Consider the following 24,346-nt stretch of genomic DNA (forward strand, 5'->3'; position numbering starts at 1 on the left):
TAGTGCTGCCGCTGCCGCTGCCGCCGCCGCCGCCTCCGCCGCCACCGCCGCCGCTGCTGCCGCCGCCACCGCCGCCGCCGCCGCCGTCAGTCAGTCCGCGTTCGGTTCTTCAGCACCCGATTCCCCCGGACCCATCGCCGCTTCTAGACTTTGCTGCGGGCTCGGATCTGGCCGGGTGAGGCTGCCTCGGCGCTAGTGGGTATCGTGGAGGGGGGCAGGGGAGCACGCCCAAGCGGGAGACGGGCGCGGTAACAGAGGAACCTCGAGTCGCCTCTTCAGGGGCCGGGACTAAACGTCGGCCCCCGCCATCTTCCCTCAGGCTGCGAGGTGCCCCCCGATCGCCCCCCGGGAGGAGGCGTCGGAGGCGGCTGACGTCGCGCCGGACGGGTTTCTCCGCACTTGACGTCAGGCCGGGTTTGGGGGCGGGGCGGCGAGAGGGCCCGGCCCCTCCCCCACCCTCCCCACCCCCACCCCTTTCCGGGCGGCGCGACCCGCTCGGCGGCCGGTTCGCTCCGGTTGATCCCGGACTCCCTTTGTTCGTTGGGCCCTGAAGGCTTCCCGGCTCGCGCCCCCTCGGTCCCCTCCCCCATTCATTAATTTCTAATAAAACGGGAGCGAGGGGCCTGAACAGCCTTGGAGGAATCTGGCACTTGTTTAATCAGATTGTCCGCCGTGTGACAACGTTCCGGTCGTTAGTTGCCGAAGGAGTTGCTACACAGATCCTATTCGACGAATACACATGACAGAAGCCGTGAGTTCGGCGACACTCTCTTTCTTAGGATTTGGGGGCTTGTGTTACGCATGGAAGCTTATAAATAGCTGAGCCGTTTCCTCTTCGAAAACCAAAAGCAGTGCTTTTACTGGTTAAAAATTTCTAATGTTGAGGCATCAGACCGTATTCCCCTGACGGGAAAAAAAAAAAAAAAATTACTGCTGAAGAAATACACACTCTTACACACCTGATGGTTGTGAAGGCATGTTCTGTAAAGGAGCCTCCTTTTACAGGCCAAGGTAGCCTTCGGAGAGCTTTCAGAAGTTCTTTGTTCGGCTGTATTCACTGGGCAGCAACAGGAATTTTTCTGGTACTGGCGTCTCTGAACCTCCTATTTAAAACTAGTTTGTCTCAGCGACTTGAGTTGGGTTGTGTGTGTGAGAATGTTCTTTTCTTCTCTCCAGAAGGAACAGAGAGAGACCCATTCCTTAACTGCAAGGCTCGGGGCCGGTATGTTTTGGAATTCAGCAATCTTCGAATTGTGTCTTTAGATTTTAGAAAGAGTAAGATGCGTAGGCCAGAGGTGTCACCCTCACAAGGTCCCAGCAGCATCCCTGAGACTACGGTAATAATGGTGCAGGGATAGGCGTGACTTCATGGAAACTGTAAATATCCTCAGATCACGTTTTGCCACCCAACTAAGTTTTATGCCAAATTCTGGAATTTTCCTTTTCTTTTCAGAAGTTTCCAAATCGAGAACTGCAGATAAAGGTTTGCAGGCCTGTGACCGCGATTGTAAAAGTTAACGTTTGTTGAGTTTTCCTTGAGTGCCAGAGAGAGACCAGGAGATTTATTTTGTCAGTCTGGGGGCAGGTCTGCAAGGTGGATACTACTCCTGTGTACTTAAACCTCTGGAGTTTGAAGAATTCAACCTGTCCATCACCTGCCAGTGAAGAGCTAGGGTTTTATCTACGCAGCCATAACTTTCAGGGTCATTCTTTTAATCTCTGCTGCCATGCCCATGTAGGAAGAAAGACAAGGGAATATATATCTGTTGCCCATCCACTATTTTTTAGAGCACTGTTATTATAGACACTTAATTTATGAATACCATTTAGTCTTTCGCATCACTAGCCCTTTTATAGTTGAAGAAACTGAGTCACTGGGGTGAGCTGAATCTGATTGAGACATTCAAACCTCAGTCTAAAGGCTCTCTGCTAAAACTTCTATCCCTCCCCTCTCTGTATTCCAACCAATTCGAACTGCTTATATTTCCCATAGCGTATTCTTGCCTGCTTTAGCTTTTGCACGGTCTGCTCTTTCCCGGGGCCTGTCCCATCATCCGCTACTGCCAGCTCTTCATTGTTCTCCCAGACTGCAAAGGAACCTCTTCTCAGGGTTCCTCCCCTTATTCTCCTTTCCTTGATTTCTTTAGGTGCCCTTTAGGTACTCAACTTGGTGCCCTGGGCTTACCCAAAGTAAGGTAGTTACTATTTAAAGGATAGTTCAGGGGGGTTCCTGGGTGGCTCAGCGGTTTACCACCTGCTTTTGGCTCAGGGTGTGATCCTGGAGTCCCAGAATGGAGTCCTGCATCGGGCTCCCTGCCTGGGGCCTGCTTCTCCCTCTGCCTGTGTCTCTGCCTCTCTCTCTCTCCCTGTCATGAATGAATGAATGAATGAATGAATGAATGAATGAATAAATAAATAAATAAATAAATAAATAAATAAATAAATAAACTTTAAAAAAAAAAATAAAGGGTAGTTCACCAGATTGTGAATTCCTTAAATGTCTATTCTGTGTAGTACTCTTCATTTCCCCAAAGCCTAACAAGACAGTGCCTGGTGTGTATATTCCAGGCATAAGTATAAAAAAAATGATACTTTAAAAAATTATGTCTTTTGGGACGCCTGGGTGGCTCAGCAGTTGAGCATCTGCCTTCAGCTCCAGTTGTGATCTCAGGGTCCTGGGATCAAGTCCCCACATCGGGCTCCCCGCGGGGAGCCTGCTTCTCCCTCTACTTGTGTCTGCCTCTCTCTGTGTCTCTCATGTATGAATAAATCTTTTAAAAAAATAAAAATTATGTCTTTCAAAAGCTTAAGAATATTCAAAAACTTTACTAAGTCCTCAGTTCCTTGAGTTGTCCAAATGTAAAATGGAATGTATCTGATAAGAGAGTCAATAATAAAAATGATCAAATATTCTTTTTTTTTTTTTTTTAAGATTTTATTTTTCATGAGAGAGGCAGAGACTAGGCAGAGAGAGAAGCAGGTTCCTTGTCAGGAGCCGGATGTGGGATTTGAACCCAGGACCCCTTGATTGTGCCCTGAGCCACCCAGGTGCCCATAATCAAATATTCTAATCAGAAATTTATATTTTCAATATGTTACCATCATATTCCCCCATACTAAACAAATCAGTGCCAAAGTCTTGATTTCTCAGTTTCTTTCTTTTTTTTTTTTTTTTTTAGAGGTGGGGAGGGCCAAAAGGAGAGGTTTCTTGGTGGGGGGGGTTGTTTTTAGATCTTATTTAGAGAGAGTGGGCGGGGTGGGAGCAGAGGGGAAGAGAGAATCTCAAGCAGACTCCTCTCCTAGAGCACCCAGCCCCACCTGGAGCTTGACCCCATGACCCGGAGATTATGACCTGAGCCAAAACCAAGAGTGGGATGATCAACTAACTGAGCCACCCAGGCATCCCTCTTAGTTTCTCTTAATAAACATCTTATTTGTCTGTAGTACATTATAGATTATTAAACATGTTACTTTTAATTTATCTGTGAAGTAGTCAGGAAGTAAAACTTTTGCAGATGAGCGGTGGTCTATGGTTAAGCTTGCCTTAGTCAAAAGAGTCAAAGGATTGATTTCCACATTTCATAACTGTCTAGTCCTGTGCTCTTGACACTCCACCACAAATTGTGATGGCCCTTTGAAATATTCCTTGATGGGTAGTCACTAGTAATTTACAGAGTTTAACTTGTTTTTAGAACCTCCTGGTCGGATGCCTGGGTGGCTTAGGGATTGAGCGTCTTCCTTTGGCTGAGGGTGTGATCCCTGTGAGGAGCCTGCTGCTCTCTCTATGTCTCTGCCTCTCTCTCTGTGTCTGATGAATAAATAAGATCTTTAAAAACGAATAATAAAAAATAAAATAAAATCTACTGGTAATTGGATTTCCATTTGACTCTAAAAGCCTTAAGAGTGGGGATCCCTGGGTGGCTCAGCGGTTTAGCACCTGCCTTTGACCCAGGGCATGATCCTGGGGCTCCAAGATCGAGTCCCACATGGGCTTCCCTGTGTGGAGCCTTCTTCTCCCTCTGCCTGTGTCTCTGCCTCTCTCTGGGTCTCTCATGAATAAATAAATAAAATCTTAAAAAAAAAAGCCATAAGAATTACAGAAATGTTTTACTTTTCTGAGGTATGTCAAAAGAAATTTTGTTCTGCTTTTAAGTTTCTGTTTTTACTGCTCAGATAATAGAATGACTTTCAGTGGATACATCATAGATCTTGCCATAAAGTAGTAATGGAAAGTTTTAGAAATAATAGCTTTACTGTATTCCAAAAAGAAAAAATGAAAATCTTGATTATGATTATAAACTGGGGCGGGGGGGGGCGTTCAGGGTTACTTTGGCCTCATCTAATTAGCATAATCCAGGATGCCTAGGTGGATCAGTTGGTTAAGTGTCTGACTCTTGATTTTGGCTCAAGTCATGACCTCAGAATCCTGAGACGGACCCCCACGTAGGGATCCATCCACATTTGGCGTGGAGCCTGCTCAAGAGTCTTTCTTTTTTTTTTTTTTTTTTTTTTTTTTTTTATGATAGTCACACAGAGAGAGAGAGAGGCAGAGACACAGGCAGAGGGAGAAGCAGGCTCCATGCACCCGGGAGCCCGACGTGGGATTCGATCCCGGGTCTCCAGGATTGCGCCCTGGGCCAAAGGCAGGCGCTAAAACCGCTGCGCCACCCAGGGATCCCCCAAGAGTCTTTCTTTCTCCCTCTGCCTCTACCCCTACCCTCCCAAAATAGCATATTCTAGGTATTTTGGAATAGTTTTTTAGAAGAGTCTCAATTTTAAAAAATTACGCAAGTCTTCCTATATTGAAACACTGCTGACAGGACACCTGGGTGACTTAGTGGTTGAGTGTCTGCCTTTGGCTCAGGTGGTGATCCTGGGGTCCTGGGATCGAGTCCTGCATTGAGCTCCCTGCTCCCTGCAGGGAACCTGCTTCTCCCTCTGCCTGTGTCTCTGCCTCTCTCTCATGAATAAATAAATAAACTCTTAAAAGAAAAAGAAACACTGCTGTCCAGCTCTGCTTTTTACCTTTTATGATGCAAGTAAGTAAATTAGAATGTTTCCCATTAATATGAACACTGCATATTCTAGACAATGGAGAGAAGGTCACTTTACTAAAAGTTCCTATAGAACAAGAAATGATCTACCTCTAATCCCTTTAGTGAGGGCTTCATTACTTAATCATAAGATTCTAATACCTCCTTTGTCTTTCAGGATTTTATTTTTAACTTCAAATTTTGAAAGCCAGAGTTGTGAGTCAGTTTAATATTATTAACTTACGGAATAACTTACACTCTAATGTAATTTTACAACTAGTTAACTTTATATAGTGTTTGTATATATATATTTTTTTAACTAAGAGGGAAAAGAGTAATTCTGAAAACCTGAACAGCAAGCAAGAGCACATGAATTTGAATGGATTGCTTTGTTAGTTCTCCACTCCAGAATTAATGTGAACTTTGATACAGAACCATTTTCTGTTTCAGAAAGGTTCACCCTGTTTGAAAAGCATGTTACTGTCTTATGTAGACTTTAAACTTGTCATGCACTGATAAAGTTTTTTCAGGTGTTCATCCTAAGAATTTACTCTTGTGTGATCTAAGGTTTTAGTACAAAACCTTAATGTGGGAATGAATGGATAGTTGTATATACTATATATTCAAAATGTGTTTTTTGATATTCTGAATAAATAGCAAGATTATGGCAGTTGTAGGCTTCACACTTTGTCTTTATCATTCCTGTTAGCCAATTGTACTTGAAAATAAAACTAAAACTGCAAGGATGGCTCAGTATTAAGCCGTTTTCATGTGTAATTAACTATTCATGGATCAAAGGAGAGAAACTGTGATCAGCTCATTAGATGTCAAAAAGATCAAAAGAAATGCAGTGTCTTCTCGAAATGTTTTTTAACTAGCAAACTAGGAATAAATAAATCTAGCAACATAGGCATAAATAGACATCTTTAATGTAATTTTTTCCATCTTAAACTAAAAATAGGAATGGTTTTAGGATTTTATTTGAGAGAGCAAAAAAGAGCATGAGCAGGATGAGGGGCAGAGGGAGAAGCAGATTCCCGCTAAGCAGGGAGCTTAATGCGGGGCTCCATCCCACAACATGGGGATAATGGCCGGAGCTGAAGGCAGACACTTAACCTGTGGAGCCACCCAGGTACCCCTAAAAAATGGGAATTTTATGTAAATGTTAGAAGCATTTCTAGGAGAGTTGGAACAAGACCATTGTGCTCTCTATCACTAACGTTTCATTGTAAAGTTTAGCTGATGCAAAGGAGAAAAGAGGTGTAAATATTGAAAAGAAAATGTAGGGCAGCCCAGGTGGCTCAGCGGTTTAGTGCCGCCTTTGGCCCAGGGCCTGATCCTGGAGATCTAGGATCGAGTCCCACATTGGGCTCCCTGCATGGAGCCTGCTTCTCCCTCTGCTTATGTCTCTGCCTCTCTCTCTATCACTCTCTCTGTGTGTGTCTTTCATGAATAAATAAAATCTTTTAAAAAGAGAGAGAATGTAAAATAAACTTGCATATTTGTTTATTGCAAATGATAGAATTCGTTACCTGAAATCCCAGAGAATCAACTGTGACACTTTCAGGAATAAAATAATTTAATAACATCACTGTTTACAAAAGTAATTCAGTAAAATTTAAAAAGCCTTTCACTTAGGGGTGCCTGATTGGCTCAGTCAGAATGTGTGGCTCTTGATCTCAGGGTCATGAGTTTGAACCCCACGTTAAGGCTAGAGTTTACTTTTTTTGGCTAGAGTTTACTTTAAAAAAATAAACTATTGAGTGATAAATGACAATGATGGAAACCAGGAAGATATACTTTGTTCTTGAATGAGAAGATTTGATATTTTGTTTTTGTTTTTGTTTTTTTTAAATAAATTTTTATTTATTTATGATAGTCACACACAGAGAGAGGGAGAGAGGCAGAGACACAGGCAGAGGGAGAAGCAGGCTCCATGCACCGGGAGCCCGACGTGGGATTCGATCCAGGGTCTCCCAGGATCGCGCCCGGGGCCAAAGGCAGGGACCAAACCGCTGCGCCACCCAGGGATCCCAAGATTCGATATTTTGAATGTTCCATGTTCTCTAATCTGTAAATTTAACGCAATCCCAACCAGAACACCAACAGATTATTTTTTTATAAAATGATCTGGAAAAAATAATATTCAGGAGTCCAGGGGAAAAAGACAACAGTAATAGGTCAACTGATATTAAAATTTATTTAAAATATAAAGCTACCGAAATTAAGATGGAATGTTGTTGTGCAGATCAGTGGAAAAGAACAGAGGTCTGTAGCCTGGTTAAGAGCCTTGGCTCTGGAATCAGATCATACCTGAATTTGAACTTTTCTATTTGTCACATTTGTTGTGTACCCTTAAACAAGTTAACTTGATGAGCCTCCTTTTCTCAAGCTGTAAACTGAGTGAAAAATTTGCATTTATTCCGTGAGATTACCTGCCTAAAACATTTACAGCACAGTACCTCTTTTGTGACAAATATTCGTTAAGTATTTGTTGTCAGAAGTATTTGTTGTCAATAGTGGCAGTAGAATGTGTTAAGGGTAGTTTGTCATATCCATTTAGAAAAGACAGATTATACAGTAATTATTGTTTGAAAGAAAAATATTTTAAGTTGGGGGCACCTGGATGGCTCAGTTGCTTAAGTGTTTGACTTCAACTCTGGTCATGATCCCAGGGTCCTGAAATCAAACCCCATGGGGTTCCTTGCTGAGCAGGGAGGGAGTCTGCTTGTCCCTCTGCCCCTCCCCCTGCTCATGTTCTCTCTCTCTCTAAGTATTTTTTAAAATACATATTTTAAGTTAAAACCTGCATTGTTAGAAAGCATAGGTGAATTTTTTGTCTCGTATACTTCAGGATTAATCTCCTTACAATTTTATAAAGCCTTTAAAAAATGTACTACTAAGGAGTAATTATCAAAGGCAAAAAGAGTACATACTGTCTTAACTGCATTTATATGAAGTCACAGAATAAGCAAAAACTGAGGAAGTGATTGCTGAGTGAAAGGGGAGTTGATTGGAAAGCATCAGTAAACCTGGAGTGAAGGAAAACGTTCTGTATTTTGGTTAGTGGCATATACAGTTGTCCGAAATTGTTGACCTGAACACCTCACATCTGTGCATTTTTTTATGCTTCACTTTTAGAATTTGACAAAAGTGGTACAAAGACTTATGAGCAAGTTCACAAAAGTTTATTCTAAATTGAATATGGGATTTAAAAGATGCTCTAGTTTCCACTTAATTTTAAAAATGTAAAAGTTGGGCACCCTGGGGGCTCAGCGGTTTAGTGCCGCCTTTGGCCAGGGGTGTGGTCCTGGGGACCAGGGATTGAGTCCCGTGTTGGGCTCGCTGCATGGAGCCTGCTTCTTCCTCTGCATGTGTCTCTGCCCCGTCCCCGCCCCAGTCTCCACCCCTCCCACCCACCCCCGTGTGTCTCTCATAAATAAATAATCTTTTTAAAAATAAATAAAAATGTAAAAGTTAAAACAAGGTGCCAATTTTTAACCTGTCATAATTGAAAACTACTTAGAAATTTAATAATACCCAGTGGTGAAGAGTTTTAAAAAATAATGTAGGGCATCCCAGGTGGCTCAGAGGTTTCGCGCCACCTTGAGCCCAGGGCCTGATCCTGGAGACCCAGGATTGAGTCCCACGTCAGGCTCCCTGCATGCAGCCAGTCAGCTTCTCCCTCTGCCTGTGTTTCTGCCTCTGTGTGTGTGTGTCTCTCATGAATAAATAAAATCTTTAAAATAAAATAAAATAAAATAAAAGATCATGTAAATTGGCAAAGGACTTTAAAAGTGGCATGGACTTTTTTTTTTTTTCTCTTCATGAGAGACAGAGAAAGAGAGAGGCAGAGACACAGGCAGAGGGAGAAGCAGACTCCATGCAGGGAGCCTAGGATCACGTCCTGGGCCGAAGGGGGGAGGCACTAAACTGCTGAGCCACCCACCGATCCCCTGTGGCATGGACTTTTAAGATGGATTGTAGATAGCCTTACCTGTTCACTATAAATTTTACTTCCAGGACTTTTTCCTGATGACACATTCACAAGCATATGTGTTCAGAAGTGTTGACTGTATCATTGTTTAAAACAGCTCAAAATGCAAACTACCATCAAAATTGAGAGTGAACTATATTGTGGATCACTTTTATATAATGTGCAGCTAGTAAAAAGAGATGACATTTGTAGAACTATATAACTACTATAGAAGTTTTCCCCATATAAAGAAAAAAACCCTGCATATATGATTAGGTAAAAAATGGTGTACATAAAGTTCTTTATGGAATATATGAGAAATGGTAAGCACTGGTTTTGAAGTATTCTTTTTTCTTTCTTTCTGCTTTTTAGGAAAATGTCTGATGAATTTTCGGTAAGTTGATGCATTTATCCTTCATAAGTATTTTGGCTCTTAAGAAAATAACACAGGAAAAAAAATAAAATAAAAATAAAATGACACAGGGATGTCTAGGGTGGCTCAGTGGTTGAGCACCTGCCTTCTGCTCAGAGCGTGATCCTGGAGTTCCAGGATCTAGTCCCACATCGTGCTCCCTGCATGGAGCCTGCTTCTCCCTTTGCCTATGTCTCTGCCTCTCTCTTTATGTGTCTCTCATGAATAAATAAATAAAATCTTTAAAAAAAAAAAAAAGGAAAATTACATTAAAGTGTAAAGTTACTCCTATTCTCTTTTAACCAGGCAGTGTTAATAATGGCCAGCATTACATGAACTATCTCATTTAAGCCTCAACTTAATGCTGAACTTTTTTTTTTTTTAATGAGGAAACTAAAGCTCGGAGAGGGGTATGTTGCTTGTTTGAGGTAAAGCCAGGATTCAGATCCACAGTATTTTGAGTAACTGTATTTAGGAAATTTGGTCGGCTCTAATGAGTTTGCATTGTAATGTTGATGTAAAGTTGATTTTTATGTTACATGGATTGTTCTTAAACTGAGCAATTTAGCTTTTGAAGATTTTCTAGGAGTTTATAATTCCTCTGTAGCTTACTATTCTTTATGGGTTTATAATCATGTTTGACATGATTTGTCCCTAAATAAGATTGATAAAACATGCCTGTTTTGTATTCCAGTTGGCAGATGCACTACCTGAACACTCCCCTGCCAAAACGTCTGCTGTGAGCAATACAAAACCTGGCCAACCTCCTCAAGGCTGGCCAAGTTCCAACCCTTGGAATAACCCAAGTGCTCCACCTTCTGTGCCATCTGGACTCCCACCAAGTGCAACACCCTCCACTGTGCCTTTTGGACCAGCACCAACAGGAATGTATCCCTCTGTGCCTCCCACCGGACCACCTCCAGGACCCCCAGCACCCTTTCCTCCTTCTGGACCATCATGTCCCCCACCTGGTGGTCCTTATCCAGCCCCAACCGTGCCAGGCCCTGGCCCCACGGGGCCATATCCTACACCAAATATGCCCTTTCCAGAGCTTCCAAGACCATATGGTGCACCCACAGATCCAGCTGCTGCTGGTCCTTTAGGTCCATGGGGATCCATGTCTTCTGGACCTTGGGCGCCTGGAATGGGAGGGCAGTATCCTACCCCTAATATGCCATATCCATCTCCAGGGCCATATCCTGCACCCCCTCCCCAAGCACCAGGGGCAGCGCCACCTGTTCCATGGGGCACTGTTCCACCAGGAGCCTGGGGACCACCAGCACCATATCCTGCCCCTGCAGGATCATATCCCACACCAGGACTCTATCCCACTCCCAACAATCCTTTTCAAGTGCCTTCAGGACCTTCTGGTGCTCCACCGATGCCTGGTGGCCCCCATGTGAGTGTTAAATTTGTTATTTAAAATGCACTAATAGTTGCATGAGCACAACTGAAAGATTATTTGCCTCCAGTTTTAGATAGAAGATTAGAAAGCATTTAAAACTTTTAAAAAGAGGGGGGTATGTGTATATAAGAGAAGAGTACATTTCAAGCTTCAGATAAACCATTTAGAAGGGTGACATTAGTTATTCCTGGTACTAAAAATAGAAAAATTTCCCAGAGATCCCCAAAGACTTTGAAATGTAGTAAGCAATGTCTTCAATAACATCTTTGAGGTAAACTCAGTTGCAGTTCATCGGACTTAACTTTCTTTTAACATCACATTTTATAACATCACATCAAAGCACAGTTCAGTAAAAACAGTCTCTGCCTGTGTGATCTACCAAGGTAGATTTTTAGAAAATCTAGGACAGTGAATATGTATGTAGCATTGCCTGTCCTTTCTATAATTCTCCGTAGTGTTTCTCAGCCAAAGTTTTGTTAGATCCTCAGCACCATTGAGCTCCAGGTTATATGACTGTTCTGCATTGTCATGCAGAAAGCATGCCGTGTGATGCTTTACTGTCAGCCAAGCCAGAGTGATAGGGTTGACATTTTAGTTGGAGAACCTGTTGGGGGCATTTGACCAAATAGAAAAGCATCCCACTTCCCCCCAGAAGTAAGTCAAGTTAGTCTTCAAATAGTCCTGTTTCTCCTTGAAGGAAAAAATGACTTAACAAAATAATCAGATCTCTGACTAGATTAATCAGATGTCTACCTTAACTGTAAAGGAAAAAGAATCTTAATAAAATGCCCCCTAAACTTACTTTCATTAGTATAACTTCTTGCTATACATATTTTATTTAAATTTTTTGCAAATTGTATGCCAAAATAAATGGGATGACTTGGTGTTTGGATTTGTTAAGTAATAAGTTTATTTTAAACCACAGCAAGGAGTTAATAAACTCCACTTAGAAAAACTGGAGGTTTACTTTTTCTTTTTTCTATTGCAGTCTTACCATTAAGTTAATGGACGAAGAGAGGACGCTTTGCTTTTTGAAGTACATATATATGCACATGAATGCATATATAAAAATTGCTGGTTTCACTATTCTTAGAGGGCATTCATGAAAGAACAACTCTTGCACCTCTCAGAGAAGATATCTGCCTCTTGTACTTGGATGTATAGTACATCTGATGGATACAATCAGATAAAAATGTAAAAGTAAATCATTCAAATGTGATTTTTATTCGGTTTTTATTGAACGTTAAAGTGATGAAGTATATTGATAGCTCTTTGATATAATTTGTTTTAAAAAGTTTTCGATTTGAAAAAAAAAAAGTTTTCGATTTGTTTAAATTATGAAACCACACATTTAAAAACCTAAAATGTGGGTTATTGTTAGAATCTGCAACCTCATTGGCAAATTATTTCAAGTATTTTTCTATAATCACTTTTTCCCCTAAATAAACACACTTTTAAAACAATCACATTGTCATAATTTAAACAAATGATGCCTCTCAACATCTTGAACTGCTCTGTCTATAGGATAAATAAACCTGGTCCTCTTGAAGTTGTAGTTTGGATATATATTTTAAAGCTGTTGGTAATTATTGTCAGATGTTGAGCTCATTAGCCAGGCAGTGTTCATTTTTATCCTTGAGCTTTTAGTAAAAACTTTTCTTTGATTTTGAGTTTTACCTGATTTGCTTTTATTTTTAGCCAGATGGTCACACAGCTCTAAAATCTGCCATTTATGAAAACTTTTTTCTTTTTAATGCAGGCCAACATGTGTGTAAATTATTAGAGAATTGGTCATCTCTGTATTGCTTTGGAATAGATTTTGAGGTGTCAGTATTGCTTTGGGAAGAACTCAAAGAAGGAAATAATTCTCTCCTTTGTCTTGAACCTCAAGCCAGAGGAAACCCTGGAAATTGCTTCATAGTGACAAGTAACTTGCATTCCCCATAAAATCCTCTTCTGCCCAGATCCTTCTGTGTAGATCCCTCTCCTTCAGTTCTTTAGAAGGAGTACATCCCTTAGTTTCTCCCTGATATGGAAAACTGGCACACTGTAGGGGTTGTTGTAAACACATATAGCAGTTATGTTTCAAGAACTGTAGTCATTTAGGCACGACTCTTCTCTATACAAGTGCGATCAAAATGTGTATGTCTTCAGAGTCTGATTAAGCTGTGTCATTGTCTTTTGCATAGTTTCCTACATCTGTTGTAAAGTGCTATGGCTAACAGTTCAGTTCTGTTTGTTGACAGGTAAATAGGTAGAATTCGAGTGCCATCCTTAAAAATTACCCTCTAGCTCTAACACTGAAAATAATAATGTGTAAATCTCTGCAATTGCGTTGAAGGCAGTGTGACTATTGCTTAAATTAGTGTTGTTTGTATCCACCAAAATAGCCTGAGTAGCTTCTTGGCACTTTACCTTTAAATCAGACTCTTAGATTCTTAGAACTGACTATGTTATTTGTTAATAACATTTTGAAACTTTGAATGTATCCATTGGGTTACTAAAATAAGTTGTGAATTTCTTGACTAGTATAGGAGAGACTTATGCTAGAGCTCTTGTTTTTGCTTAGAGAAATATTTAGTAGTTTGTTTCTCTTATAGTTAAAATGTCAGGAATGCCAAATGCTGCCAATTTAATGGTTTGATAGCTACCTCTTTTTAAGAACGCAAGATGGTCATCTTTGAGAAGAACATTCAGTGTTTAAGCTCCCTTTTAAGTAGATGATAGAGTCAAGCTTTCAGAATTGAAACTGATTTGTTTAGATACTTTGAGACTGGGGAATGTTGTTAGACAGCTCTTACTTAGTGGCACAAGCGGTCTTTTTTTTCTTTTGCTTCCTTGCAAGGACAAGCCCCAACGATCTATGACACTCTTGGAATCTTTTGTCAGAGTAACCTCCCATTTACAAAGCAGTAAGTAGCCTTAGAAGGTATTTTAGCTTAAATTATCAGGCAATTTCAGCTAACTGGAGGGATAAGAGGAAAAGTGAGATAGCAAAGATATTCTTTGTGGTTATTTTGGTTGTGTTACATTGGGACAAGTTCACAACTCTGGCTTTAGATACAATATTTAATGTATGTAACACTAGAGAATAGTGTTTGATTAAGAGAAATAGCACGTTTGGGAATCTAATTGTGGAGTCCATTTATGAGATGAGAAAATCTGCTGAAGAATTTGAAGGACCATGTATCTGAGATTTGGAATTACTACTCCCAATAAGTGTATAAACTTAACTAGTGACCCATACTGCCCAGTGTACCCTTTTCTTTGCTTTTCAAGGACTTTCCAAATGATAGTTGTGAGGTTTTTTGTTTTTTGTTTTTTTTATATATAAGAATGGAAATCAAAGGGACTAGAATTTGCTTTTATATTCCATTTAGTTTCTTAGAGCATTATTTCTCAACTTGCAGGGGAGGTCTCGATTCTTGTGAGTACTCCGGGACAAATGTCTTTTTAGGTTCAGGGTAAAGTTAAAAGCAGAAGTTTTCTAGTGGAGTAATGGGGGAAAGCATGGGGGAAGGTTTGTCTGTTTACAAGGGAACGGTGTTGCTTTTGAAACCAGTCCTATTAGGCTGGCATCAGTTTAGGGAAGAGCTTGTTTCCTAGAAAGTTTGTCTGGTCTTAGAAGAGAAGACTGTATAGAATATGCTGATACTTGGACTCTCTCAGAACAAGAACTTAAAGACAAATTTGGTGGAGAGAATTGAGATATATTTGAGGATTAGTGTTTCTGGAGTTGGAGTCTTAGGTTTTGACATGTTAAACCAAAAAATGACAAGGAAAAATGAAAGTAAAGACTTTACGTCCTCATCACACACGCAGTTCTCAAGAATCAAGGCTCCTTAAAGGAGTGCTTGAAATCCCTTGGCTTGTCTATGCTGGACTCGGCCTGACGCCTTTTCATGCTTTTGAACAAAAGATGGCTGTTTATAGCTCGAACTCCACAGCCCTGTTTGGTATAAAGTAATACATTGAGTATTCAGGAATAGGCAATATATTTGTTTAATTACCCAAGGTCCTCCTTCCTTGTCAGTTTTCCTGTTTTCATTAGAGAATAATAAAAGAGGAGAGAAGAAAGGGGGTGAATTTTTGGCCTTCATCTGGCACACCACTACAACAGAATATTGGCATATTTTCTAGGAAAGAAAGCCTGTTTTGCCATAAAATTTTACCTCACAAATAATAAGTGCTACCTATTGTACTCAGTTGGACAGCTTTTGTATAGAAGAACTAAACTCGGGCAGCCCAGGTGGCTCAGCGGTTTAGTGCCACCTTCGGCCCTGGGCCAGATCCTGGAGACCCAGGATCGAGTCCCGCGTCGGGCTCCCTGCATGGAGCCTGCTTCTCCCTCTGCCTGTCTCTGCCCCTTCCTCTCTCCATCTCTCTCTGTGTCTCATGAATAAATTAAAAAAAAAAAAAAAAAAAGAACTAAAAAAATAAATAATAAAGAACTAAACTCTAGTCACGGTTCAGTTAAAAACAGTGACTCATTTGCATGTCAGTCAGTTGCCTATACTTCGAAATGATTAGTGCCAATGTCTTCCTCACCCTGAATAATCCAGTGCTAGCTTTATAAAATGCCACGGTTACAAACCCTAGAAATTAAACCTAAACACAGACCTTCAGATGTTGGTTTTTGAAAAGCATAAGGTTAAATTCAGATAAATCATACTGTTATAGGTACTGTACTATGCATACAAAGAAAGTGATGGGTAGCTTTCAGGAGAACTAAAATTTAATCTCAATAAAGCAATATTTAGTACTGAAGACAGACACTTTTTATTTTCAGAATTCTGCCAAGTAAACTTAAAATTGCCAACAAAATAATCAGTATTAAAGAAATGCCATGCAAGCTTCTGGCTGTAGAAAACAGGAGAACTATATTCATTCAACAGACACTTAAGTGATCCCAGTGCTTTGCCAGATTCCAGAGCTACAGAGATGAAAGAGAATGCCTGTCCCGCGGATGCTTACAGTCTAGGGGGTGGCATTACAGAATTCATTAGTACACCCATTTTTGGTTTACCTAGATAAACATGTTAGTCTGCTGTTGGTGGAAATTAGAGGCCAGCCTTTGGACATTTTAAAGAGCAAAGTTTGGTATACGTTTTTTCAAAGTAAGAAATTAATGCTTCTCAAGATTGTAGTGTTTGTCAGTGCAACTGTTCATGTGTGCAAAGTAACGGGATTTTTTCCTCTTCTTCCCTGGATGAAGGCACTTAAACTGCCTGTCACTGGTTAGCAGATACTGATTTGTTGCCATTAAGTAAACTTGACTTCTTATGCGTGCTCTATAAAGGGTTTTTGTATTTTTTCTTAATATTGTGATTTTTTAAATTGACCTAATAATGACAAATTTAATGTATGTAATTGTCTATGCATTTTAAGTTAAACTGCCTAAAATGTGATTTGAGACATAGACATTTGTTTGTATTATGAACTGTAAGCAATCTGTTGGAGACGTTAGGTTTTATCACCTGCTGCTGTATTTGTAAACAAAGACATATGTTGCTTTAAGAAGTAATTATAATTAGGAATAGTCTATGGATGTGATACTTGATATTTTTTAAGATAAACTTGTTTGCTTTTGTGTATCATACCTGAAAACTTTTTTAAAAAATGTATTTTCATGGTTTCACAGTTTTTCCATGTATCTTATTCTTTAGGCCCAGTTCTGGGCTTCCCTGAGAAGTCCAAAGCCTGATTACTGCAAAACTGTTGTCAAAAAGAAAAAAGGGGCCTGAGACACTCCTTGGTGTGTGACCTGAATTCACAAAGGCATTTAAATAGGGTGCCTGGGAACAACCCTCCACAGATCTTCTTTCAGCAACATGCTGTCCACTCTGGGTTTCTTCTCCTTTCAAGGCTGCTACATCGTTCTTTGTAACCACATTATCTGTATATGCAGTTAGGGAACCCTCCCTCTCTGCCCCAGCTGCCACCACCCCCGCTTTCTTTTATGAAAGGTGGTTCTATTCTTGTCATAACTGGTATGCCTGAGGTGAGGGTTACGGTATTAAACTCAGTACAATTTGCCATTCCATTACCACAGGGGGTTTGCCTGTCTTGAACCTTGGTGTGAGTGGGGCTGTAAAATGAGTCACTCGTAATACATCAGCTTTTGAAAGAGACTTCCACTTTTTGCCTTATAATTGGACAAAGTGCAACTGTAAATTTTTAAGTTGCATTTGATATCTTAACTTCCTAGCCCGTAAAGGTACCCGCCAAAAATGGAGCTCTGAAATAGGTAGTGAAATAGAAGATCATTCTGGAGCAGGGCTGGGGGTTTTTTTCCCCCATCATGAAATGACACTGCTTCAGCAGCAGACACATTCTTTCCTGGGTACCTGACCCAAGCAGGTTCTTTACCACTGTGTTAAACTTGGCACCAATCCTTCTGCAACAGATTTCTTTTTTTTTTTTTTTTTTTAATTTTTTTTTATTTATGATAGTAACAGAGGGAGAGAGAGAGAGAGGCAGAGACACAGGCAGAGGGAGAAGCAGGCTCCATGCACCGAGAGCCCGACATGGGATTCGATCCGGGGTCTCCAGGATCGCGCCCTGGGCCAAAGGCAGGCGCCAAACCGCGGCGCCACCCAGGGATCCCCAGATTTCTAAAGCAACATAGAATCCTCTTCATGCATTTATTTTCAGTAAGACAATGCAGTAGCATTCTACTATCAGAAGAGAATTGAGGCCATGCCATAGTTTGTCAGCACGTGAACACAGTTCTCATGTGGGCATTAGACAGTTACTTTCACTCTGTATAGTGGTATCCAGGGGTTCCCGGGATGAGAAAGAGACAAAGCAGGTAGAACTTAGGCCCTCCCTCCTCTGGGCTTTCTCTCAAGCAATTGCAGTCTTCCACTTTACTTTTCTTCCATTTTACTTTACTGTATCAGCTTGGGCTGCCATGACAAAACATCATAGACGGGGTAGCTTAACAGGGATTAATTTATCAGTTTGGAGACTAGGAGGTCCACAGTCAAGGTGCTGGCCTGCTCAGTTCCCCACTAAGGGTGCTTTGTGGCTTGTGGATGGCCATCTTCTCATGGTGGAGAAGGAGAAGCAAGCTGTGTTTGTCTCTTAGACACTAATCCCATTGTGAGGCTTCATCCTCGTGACCTCATCTAAATGAATTCTCCCAAAGGCTCCACACCCAAATACCACATCCATGTTTAGGGCTTTGATGCTCATTTTGGGGAAAACAAATTGGTTCATAGATCTTAACAGGTACATTGTTGGGGGAAAGAAATATTTTGCTGCTTTTAAATTTCAATTTTTTTTTTTTTAATTTATGATAGTCACAGAGAGAGAGAGAGAGAGAGGCAGAGACAGGCAGAGGAAGAAGCAGGCTCCATGTACCGGGAGCCCAACCTGGGATTCAATCCCAGGTCTCCAGGACCACGCCCCGGGCCAAAGGCAGGCGCCAAACCACTGCGCCACCCAGGGATCCCTGCTTTTTAAATTTCAAAAACAGTTGTGGATGACTCTGTCTCCTAATTGAGGTTTGCCAAAATTATGGTCATACATTCACAAGTATAAGGCAATCTTAGTCCACCTAGAATTCTAAGCTATGCTTGAAGTGTTTGTGGCATATAAAAGAAACACTTTGTTCAGTTTTTGCTTCATTCCTATTTTATGTCAAGCCTCATTTTTTTTTTTAAGATTTTATTTATTTATTCATGGGAGACACAGGCAGAGACGTAGGCAGAGGGAGAAGCAGGCTCCATGCAGGGAGCCTGATGTGGGACTCGATCCCAGAACCTTGGGATCACACCCTGAGCCAAAGGCAGGTGCTCAACTGCTGAGCCACCAAAGCATCCCAAGCTTCATTTTTTATTTTATTTTATTTTTTTAAAGATGTTTTTTTTTTTTTTTTTAATTTTTTTTATTTATTTATGATAGTCACACAGAGAGAGAGAGAGAGACAGGCAGAGACATAGGCAGAGGGAGAAGCAGGCTCCATGCACCGGGAGCCCGACGTGGGATTCGATCCCGGGTCTCCAGGATCACGCCCTGGGCCAAAGGCAGGCGCCAAACCGCTGCGCCACCCAGGGATCCCAAGATGTTTTTTTAAAATATTTATTTATGATAGACATAGAGAGGCAGAGACACAGGAGGAGGGAGGAGCAGGCTCCATGCCGGGAGCCCGACGCGGGACTCGATCCTGGGATTGCGCCCTGGGCCAAAAGCAGGCGCTAAACCGCTGAGCCACCCAGAGATCCCCCAAGCCTCATTTTTTAAATGGTCATTTAGACCAGCATTCCTTAAAGATTAGTAGGCAGATTAAAAAGAGCCCCCCCCCCTTTTTTTTTAAGAGAGATGAAGAGGTTAAGTAAATTGCCACAGTAAAAAGGATGATGCCAGTTCTGTCTTCAAGCTTAGGGTTTGTCCACTGTTTCATGCTCAGGCATCCAGTAACCTGTTTATGCAGTTGCTTGCTTACCAGCCTAGACTTTGCCTTTTCTCTTCCACAAGACATCCTGATTTGTCCATGTCCTCTTAAATTGTCACTGGTAGGGTCCAAAACTATGGGAAAACTCTGGTGAATACACTGAACTGGTTAATTTTTTAATGAAGTGGAGTTAAATTGAACTTCATGTATTTTCCTACTTAAAAGCTTAATTTCCAGGGAGCTAATGATAGCTTTTATGTACATTTTACATACTTAGGCTCATTCGATTCTTAATCTCCCACTTTTGAGATACATAAAATCTAGGAGGAGACCAAAACAAGTAGCTGACGCTACTAAACAGTGGACCTGAACAATTAAGCCTCACAAACCTCTAGGACAAGGTCAGTTCTCATCCCCATTTTATAGATGATGAAACTAAGGCTAATGAAACTGTAAGGAACCGAGATTAGATTCATAGCTGTGACTATTCCCAAAGATGTTGCTCCATAGCACTGTACTGTGTGCTGCTTTCTAAGAACAGCATCCTACATGGGCCTGTCCTGGGTGCCCAGGCAGGCAGTAGTTCGGCAGTGGTTCTGCTTCCAAAATTGTATACCTAGAAAGTCCAATCCATCTAACATGAACGTTAGGCAGGCCTTTCACGTGTTTCATGTCACTGAAGGAGTTTGCATTGGATGTCACTTTAAAGAGCTGGAGTTTGTGTCTGAAATGTACGTCCTTATAGTAGTTGATGAATAAGCACAGTTCTTAAACTACGAACCTAAAACCTACCTAGATTTTCATAAGCAAAGGTCAATTATGTTCAAAGGTGTCGCAGTTAAGAGTAGGTTTAAGATGTGGTTGTGAGAGTTGTCAGGAAAGGTCCTGGATCACCAAACCACTTGTTGTAGTCCTACCGATTATTAAGGACACTGGATATCCAGCTGCCCTGTAGTGGGGAAGACTTGGAGAAGCCCGTCAGAATGGCTGAGACAGAAGAGGTCTCTGTTAGCAGTGGAGGAGCAGCCAAGATGTCCAGGAGAACCGTACAGAGGGTGGGAGAGTCCAAGGAAGGTTCTGCCAAGTATGGCTTGACAGTTCTTTTTTTAAACTTGCCAGTACAGGACATGCTAAGTTAAAACATCTTAACCGTTGCCTAGTTACTGCAACACACAAAAATCCCAAGGACTAAACTTAATGAATACCTGGATCCTTTCTTGAATGCCCAAAGAAATCTTTACAAAAAAAAGACCAAAAGTACATGACTAATGATTAGGACTGGCACCCAGGCTTTTTATGGAAGTGGGATGAGGAGGATTAATGCAGACTAGGAAAAGCCTCTTTACAAACTACAGGATTTCTTATTTGAAAGGCAGTAATAAGCCTCCACCTCTGGTGAATCTCCAATAGAAATCTGATCAAACTCTAGAAGGCGACCCTATATGGTTTCAGTGAGCAATACAACTGCTGGGGATTCAGGGAGCAGAGTTTTGAGCTTTGAGCTCAGCTCTGTGGTGTGATTTGTTGCAATTGATTAGCTTCCTGTACTCACTTAACCTTATCGTAAAACAGATCATAATGCTCAAAGTACCATGAAGGAAAAAAAGGAACACTTTTCCTTCCTTCTAGCCAAAGGGATCTAGGGGCACCTGGATGGCTCATGGTTGAGCATCTGCCTTTGGCTCAGGGCCTGATCCCGAGGTTCTGGGATTGAGCCCTGCATCGGACTCCCTGCAGAGAGCCTGCTTCTCCTTCTGCCCGTGTCTCTGCCTCTCATGAATAAATAAATAAATCTTTAAAAAAAAATAGAAATCTATTTGGGGTAGTAGCATAACTAAAAGATTGTAGCTCTAATACATAATATCTAGATGAATGTACCTTAAATTAGATTATCATGTTTGAGAGCTAAAAGTTACTCAATGTGGTAACATACATACTGAACAATTGAACACTAAGGTTGTACTGTAAATGGTCATATATCCCAGTTTGCCTGAAACAGTTCTGGTTAATGTTGTCCAGGTGTAATTAATAGCACCCTCACATTCTCAAGTGTCCTGGTTTTGAGGGTAAATTATTATATGGCTATCCTAACTATAACAAAAAAGAATGCAAGTGAAGATTTTCCGTATTTGTTTCCCAAGATACAAACCAATCCTAAAGAACGTGTTTTAACATAGAAGTTAATCTTTGAGTCATGTATCATTTGGGCTGCGATTCATACTGCATTTTATAAGAGTGAAGAAAAATATCCAAGTCACTTAAATGTAGCCACATTGTCTTCAGCCAGTCCCAAAAGCAAGAAGAGCACACATTCTACTTCTAGAATAGGAAACCATGCCTTTTTTAGGCTAAAGAAGGTGGACAGAGAAGGAGTGATGGGGGAAATACTTTTCTGGGCATCTCTCCAAGGGTTTCTGCCTCATGGCCTCAAATGTGTCTTTTTCCTCCTACTTCTGAAAGCAATTTCCCTTTAAGTTCCAAGTTTCTTTGTTTTTTTTTTTGTTGTTGTTGAACTTCTCACACACTGAATAGCACTGAAAATTATGTCCCAATTTTTGCAATCTTTTAGCTGCTGCCTACAAACATGACCAAATCTGTCGTGGAATTGTATTTCATTTCCTCCAGCCCTGGGTTGACATGAGTGTTTCTAATTCACAGTAATGGTAGGAAGGAGCAGACTGAAATTTTTTTCAAAAGGTCCATTAGTGGCAGGGAATAAATGATGAAAATTCATGAAACCACTTCAGAAATATCTGCTGGCTGGAGTAGCAGTTCTCACATTTTTGGTGTTTGAGACACAATTTTTAATACTGGAATTTGTGGCTCTCCTGTAAGGAGTGAATTCTTCAGGGGTTGGCATGCTAATATTCCACTAGTATTCCTATTTGAGTAGAATGTCTGTGGCCATGACCAAGTTCTCTCACATAGCTTCACAACAGAGTTCTTGCACGTTGTCAGAAAAGATTTTTCTTTGACATTGGCTTCATGATGTATGCCCTCTTTCCCCCTGCAGTTTGAATCCTGCTCTTCGCCATCTGCAACGCCGCCAAATTAATGTTCTGACAGCCATTGCCCTAGAAGTCCTCAAGTCCCTAATTGTGACAAAAATTAATTTTGCACATTGACCACAATTTGCTGACACATTTGTTCTCAGCACACTATTATGCTGCAGTGGTCGTAAAGTTAGAAACAGCTCACTGAAAGCATCAGTTTGAACAGGATGTGAAACCTCAAAATACTACTAAGTTTGAATATCCATTTGCTGCCAGCCCCTTTCACAACAAAGTACCTGGGAATCACATCCGACTTACTCATCCAAAACGTATTGCTCTCAACTCTTATTCTTTATGTAATGAAGAGCGTGTTGGCACTACTGGGGGAGGGTCAGGAGAGGGTTGCAGCTGGGGAAGGGGGTACATGGAGGACTTGATAGAACTGATAATACTCTATTGAATGGGGCAATAGATATATATGAGTATTCTGTGTAACTCCAAAGATATAGAATAGTCTTTTGTATGTACAACTTGGATCTTCTTTTTAAAAGCATATGGGGCTTATGCATCTAATGTTGAAATCCTAGTGTCACCCAGATTCCGAGACAGGTAGCAGGCCTAACCTGAGCGGTAGCTGATTTCCCCAACCATTTAACAGCATTGTGAGGCTGTGCCTATGCCTAGAGTGAATGCTTTTCCTTTACGCTAATAACTGAAGGTTTCAATTGCTTTAGGAAACAGATGGTTGTCATTAAGAACACAAAAGCATAAAGGGTCTGCCCAGTGATCTGCTCAGTCTAGGGTCCAGTCTGACAATGGAACCAAGAGATGTTTTGTGAAAGCATAATTGGTACATAAACCTCATATGCCAAAGCCAGCAATAGACAAATGGAGAAGCAATCGTAAAGCACGGGATTACATGAGACATTGTGTGGGGCTAGCACAAAGAGAATCACAGAATAAATAGAGCCCCACAAACATAGTAGGAGACAATAGGGATGATATGTTCCATGATGATAATTAGTGTAGGTGGAGAAAAATGAAGAAAATATAATGAGAGTAAGCATTGAGGCAGTGTAAATGCAACAGTAAAGAATCCAGGTTCTGGAACCTGATCAAGCTGTATTTAAATACTATCTCCACCACTTACTATATACATTACATTGAGTGAGTTACTAAACCTTTTGGTGTCTACATATCTTCAGCTATAAATGCAGAAAACAGTAGTTACTAACCCCATTGGGTCTTGAGAATTAAATGAAGTCATCCATGTTAAGCATTTAGTGCTTGACATCGGAAGCACTCAACAAACGTGAGCTTATCATGGGACCTGGAAAACATTTTTCTAGGTTTTGGGCCTGCAAGGATGTTACAGAGGAAAGAGAAAAGTTGAGCGAGCCATTTCCATCCAGTGTGATGTTACTGAGGCAGGAGACACAGATTCCTCTGCGAATACCCAATGAGCACCTAAGAGTTAAATGGCTACCATGTCTTAAGCACTATTGTGGGAGCCAGTCTCCTAAGGGCTTTAATCACATTATCGTGAGTCCTCACAATAACTTCAAGCCAGGGGTTAAGTCTGCTCCATCCAGTGCAGAGCTAGGTTCCTTCCCCTTTGTGATGCAGGTCTTTGTTAGTGCTTCAAGAAAACTTGCACCCCAGAAAAAGTCCTTTCAGAAGAGAAAGCACAAGAGACTGGTCCTCACCTTCTGCCACTTTGCCCCAGGCCATTTTTGCCTAATCACATCTATCCGTTTGGGGTGAGTGAGGGAAATCGCAAGCCCCAGGTGTGGGTATGTGAGTGAGTTTCAGCGAGAGATGCGAGGCAGGTCAGTACCCTGGGGAAGAACTGATGGAAGTAGGTCAAGTGGAACTGCTGTACCTGTAAGGAGCTGTGTTCCCAATATTCCAGAGAATGTCCCCACACTGGAACGGTTTTTCTTGCATTCTTCTAGTGACATCAGCAGCATAACTGCAAATATGACTTGCTTCATGGCTGCCCACAGCTATACTTCCTTCATGCTGGGTTTTGGGAGAACCCACAAACTATTCACTGCAGAGTCTCAAGCTCACTGGAAACTGAACACCTCATACTTAAAAGGAAAATCATTGCTTTTCTGAAGCTCCTT

At 41.2% G+C, this 24,346-nt stretch overlaps 1 protein-coding gene across 6 annotated transcripts; it reads left to right on the plus strand.

Annotated features, from left to right (window-relative positions):
- Positions 1–30: 30 nt before the first annotated feature.
- Positions 31–16,469, plus strand: MAPK1IP1L (mitogen-activated protein kinase 1 interacting protein 1 like). 6 transcript variants are annotated; one of them, XM_025442836.3, is made up of 4 exons: positions 31–175; positions 9,382–9,403; positions 10,116–10,820; positions 11,815–16,469. In XM_025442836.3, the coding sequence occupies exons 2-4, from the start codon at positions 9,386–9,388 to the stop codon at positions 11,824–11,826; spliced, it is 735 nt and encodes a 244-aa protein (XP_025298621.1). In that variant the 5' UTR covers positions 31–175; positions 9,382–9,385; the 3' UTR covers positions 11,827–16,469. The 6 variants fall into 6 exon arrangements, with proteins under 6 accessions (XP_025298621.1, XP_025298628.1, XP_025298622.1 ...); XM_025442837.3 differs by lacking the exon at positions 31–175 and adding an exon at positions 613–751; XM_025442842.3 differs by lacking the exon at positions 31–175 and adding an exon at positions 1,060–1,082.
- The last annotated feature ends 7,877 nt before the right edge of the window (positions 16,470–24,346 follow it).

Source organism: Canis lupus, chromosome 8 (genome assembly GCF_003254725.2).
Source record: "Canis lupus dingo isolate Sandy chromosome 8, ASM325472v2, whole genome shotgun sequence".
Taxonomy (NCBI): domain Eukaryota; kingdom Metazoa; phylum Chordata; class Mammalia; order Carnivora; family Canidae; genus Canis; species Canis lupus.